Below are 2,873 nucleotides of genomic sequence, written 5' to 3'. Positions count from 1 at the left end.
CGGTGGCACCCCCGTCCCCCGAGCTGGAGTGCCAGATCTGCTACAGCCGCTTCGACGCCCGTGCCCGCAGGCCCAAGCTGCTCCGCTGCGGCCACCGCCTCTGTGCCCGCTGCCTGCGCAGGATTGTTCCCCCGGGGGACGCTTTAACCCCCCAGCTCCGTTGCCCCTTCTGCCGCCAGCACAGCCCAGTGCCGGGCGGGGACGTGCAGCAGCTGCAGGATGACGGTGAGGCACTGGCACTGCTGACAGGCGGTGAACGGGCCAAGAAACGGGGTCCACCCCGATCTCCTGAGGTGCTCCTCTGCCCCAGTGTGCTGGAGCCCGCATCCAGCCCCGACTGCCTGGTTGTCACCATCCTGGAGGTGCCAGAGGATGTGGCCCCACCAGAGAGCCTGGGCAGGCTGGAGGGGGTGCGGCTGGACCGCCCCACCAGCCTGGGTGCACTGCCCTGCCACGGCCCTGGGCAGAAGTGGCGCTCCTGGGGATGGCGAGCCATCCCCCGCTTCATCCTGGGCGTCCTCTGCCTCCTCTACTTCAGCTCCCTGCCCTTCGGCATCTACCTCCTGCTCATCGAGCACCACAGCCTGGGCATCATCCTGGTCAGCCTTGTGCCCTCCACCCTCCTTCTCTGCATTGTCTACAGCCTCTGCCAGTGCCTGTGCCTGGAGGTCTTTGGGTTCCCCCACTCCTGACCCTGCATGGCCAACCCCTGTGCCTGAGCCAGGGAGGATTTGGGTTCCTTGGAGCATTGTCCCTTGAGGTACAGGTGTCCTCTGACCCACAGCATGCTCTGCCTGGACCATGGGGAGAAGCTCAGTGCCTGGTGCCTTCCCATGCAGAACAGCACTGGCTTTTCCGTGTGGGTGCTCACACTGGAGGGGCTGTAGGAGCTCATTGCAGCCTACAAGCATTTGGGCCAGACCCTCAGCTCCTCATCCTCCTCCTCCACAGCAGAAAAAGAGCAGGAGCCGGGACACCAATTCCAACTGAGGAAGCGCGAGTGCTGGGTGCTGAGCGCCGCAGCCGGAGGGGCCCCGGCAGGAGAGGGACGGGCAGAGCCCGGGGGCTCCTGCGGCCGGACTGGCCCCAGCACAGCTCCGTGTCCATAGTGTAAATAGTTCTGTCTGTGGCGCCCACGCTCCCGTGGGGCTGCTCCCATCGCATCTGTGTTTCTTTCTCACGTGTGAGTCCCGTGTTCGCTGACATTGTGTCCCAGAGAGGGGAGGAGCAGAGGAGAAGAGTTTCTTTGGTGTGTAAAGATGTCTTTGCAGCTGTTTTGTAGTCGTCGTGGTTTTTATGCGGAGCCTCCGGGCTTTATTTAACCTCCTTGGGTTTTATTTTGTAAGGATTAATTTAACACCACTAACCATTTTATTACTTTTATCAAGAAGAGCAAAGTCTATTTTTGATCTCTGCCTTGGATCTGCCCTGCTCCCCAGGGACTGCTCTCAGCAGCACTGGCAGTGAAGTTACCCACATCTCTGCCCACCCCTGCATCCCTACCAGCGTCCCCAGTGATATCAGGCGTCCCTGCTGGCATCCCCCACCAGCATCCCCACCGCAGACAGGCAATACCAGGAGACCCAAGACAGTCATATTTATTACTGTGCTGTGTTCCTCCCCACCCACATCTCCCACTCTCCTTGGCCAGGCAGCTGCTGGGTCCCATGGCTGTCTCTCCTGCCATGCCCTTGGGGACAGGACACGATTGTCCCAGTCCTACACCTGCTCCAGCACCACTGGCACCTTCAGGGGACACCTGTTCTTGCTGGGGGGAGATTCCAGCATCTCTGCCACACTCCAGATCTTGGGTTTCTCGGGCTGCTTGCCCTGTCCAGGGCCTGTCCTCACCTCGGGGCTGCCCTCACACCCATCCTGCACGGGGCTGGAACTGGGAATGGGGACAGCAGCCGATGGGACACCCTCGCCCTCGCTGTCCTCGCCATCTGAGGTGCTGCGTGTGGCCCAGCTTGCCTTGTTCTCCTTCTTGAGGCGCCGGCGGGCATTGGCGAACCAGGTGGAGACCTGGGTGAGGCTCATCCGGCTGACCACGGCCAGCATCACCTTCTCCCCCTTGCTGGGATAGGGGTTCCTGGGGTGTCGCGCCAGCCAGGCCTTCAGTGCCCCAGTGCTCTCCCGCGCTGCCGCCGCCTTCGCCCGCTCCGGCTCCGTGGGCAGCCCCAGCGGCACCTCATAGGGTGCTGAGACCTGGAGGGGCAGAGAGGTGTCAGGGTGGGACGGGAGGAGAGCATCACGGCCAGAGGAGAGGGGCTGTGTGATGTCAGGGCTCGGCCCTTTGTGTGTGGGAGAGGGCAGAGCTGTCTCCTGCCTACTGTCTTCCTATCCTGTGTGCACCCAAAGTGCCAGGTGCAGGAGGGTGTGTGGGGGGGCAGGGGAATTCTGGGGACGGGCAGGGGGACTCGGGATAGCAGGACTAGGGACCAGCCCCGGTTCCAACCACCCCACAGAGTCCCATCCTGGTCCTGGGAGAGCCCCACATCCCGTTCCTCCCCCAGAGCTGCAGTGCGGCACTTACCAGGGGTGTCAGGAGGCTGAGAGGGGGTGGCAGGAGGCTGTACCCGGCCAGAATAGGACAGGGGCAGGAGTAGGAGTAGGGGCAGGGCAGTAAGGCTTGGGGTGGCCCCCGCAGGGTCCCCCAAGGCCCCCCACAGCCCCCCAGCTCTTGTCCTGGGCTCTTCTCGCCCCGAGGCGCTGCCATACTGCAGGAGAGGAGCCGGGTAGCTGCTCCCGGGTGTTTTATAGCTGCTGGGGTCCGCAGTGACTGACAGCTGATTAGGGGGTATTAGCACCCACGAGAGCGGCAGCAGGATCTGGGGCACCTGATATCCCCCCCCTTCCCCAGCTACTGTTGG

The 2,873-nt window shown here is 63.1% G+C and overlaps 2 protein-coding genes across 2 annotated transcripts; one reads left to right on the top strand and one right to left on the bottom strand.

Moving 5' to 3' along the window:
• Positions 1-5: 5 nt before the first annotated feature.
• LOC103617318 (E3 ubiquitin-protein ligase RNF182-like) lies at positions 6-1,275 on the top strand (the record flags this gene model as incomplete). Its single annotated transcript, XM_017735534.1, has 1 exon — positions 6-1,275. A coding segment is annotated over one exon (687 nt), but the record flags the coding sequence as incomplete, so codon positions are not given.
• Positions 1,276-1,580: 305 nt separating this feature from the next.
• On the bottom strand, positions 1,581-2,823 carry LOC108446494 (iroquois-class homeodomain protein IRX-2-like). The gene is made up of 2 exons (XM_017733272.1): positions 2,537-2,823; positions 1,581-2,208 (listed from the first exon to the last, which is right to left on the bottom strand). Exons 1-2 carry the CDS (start codon positions 2,717-2,719, stop codon positions 1,720-1,722), a joined length of 672 nt encoding a protein of 223 aa, XP_017588761.1. The 5' UTR covers positions 2,720-2,823; the 3' UTR covers positions 1,581-1,719.
• Between the last annotated feature and the right edge of the window lie 50 nt (positions 2,824-2,873).

The sequence above is a fragment of the Corvus brachyrhynchos genome, unplaced genomic scaffold (assembly GCF_000691975.1).
Source record: "Corvus brachyrhynchos isolate BGI_N302 unplaced genomic scaffold, ASM69197v1 scaffold10, whole genome shotgun sequence".
Classification (NCBI taxonomy): Eukaryota; Metazoa; Chordata; class Aves; order Passeriformes; family Corvidae; genus Corvus; species Corvus brachyrhynchos.
This window is presented reverse-complemented; position numbering and strand designations above follow the sequence as displayed.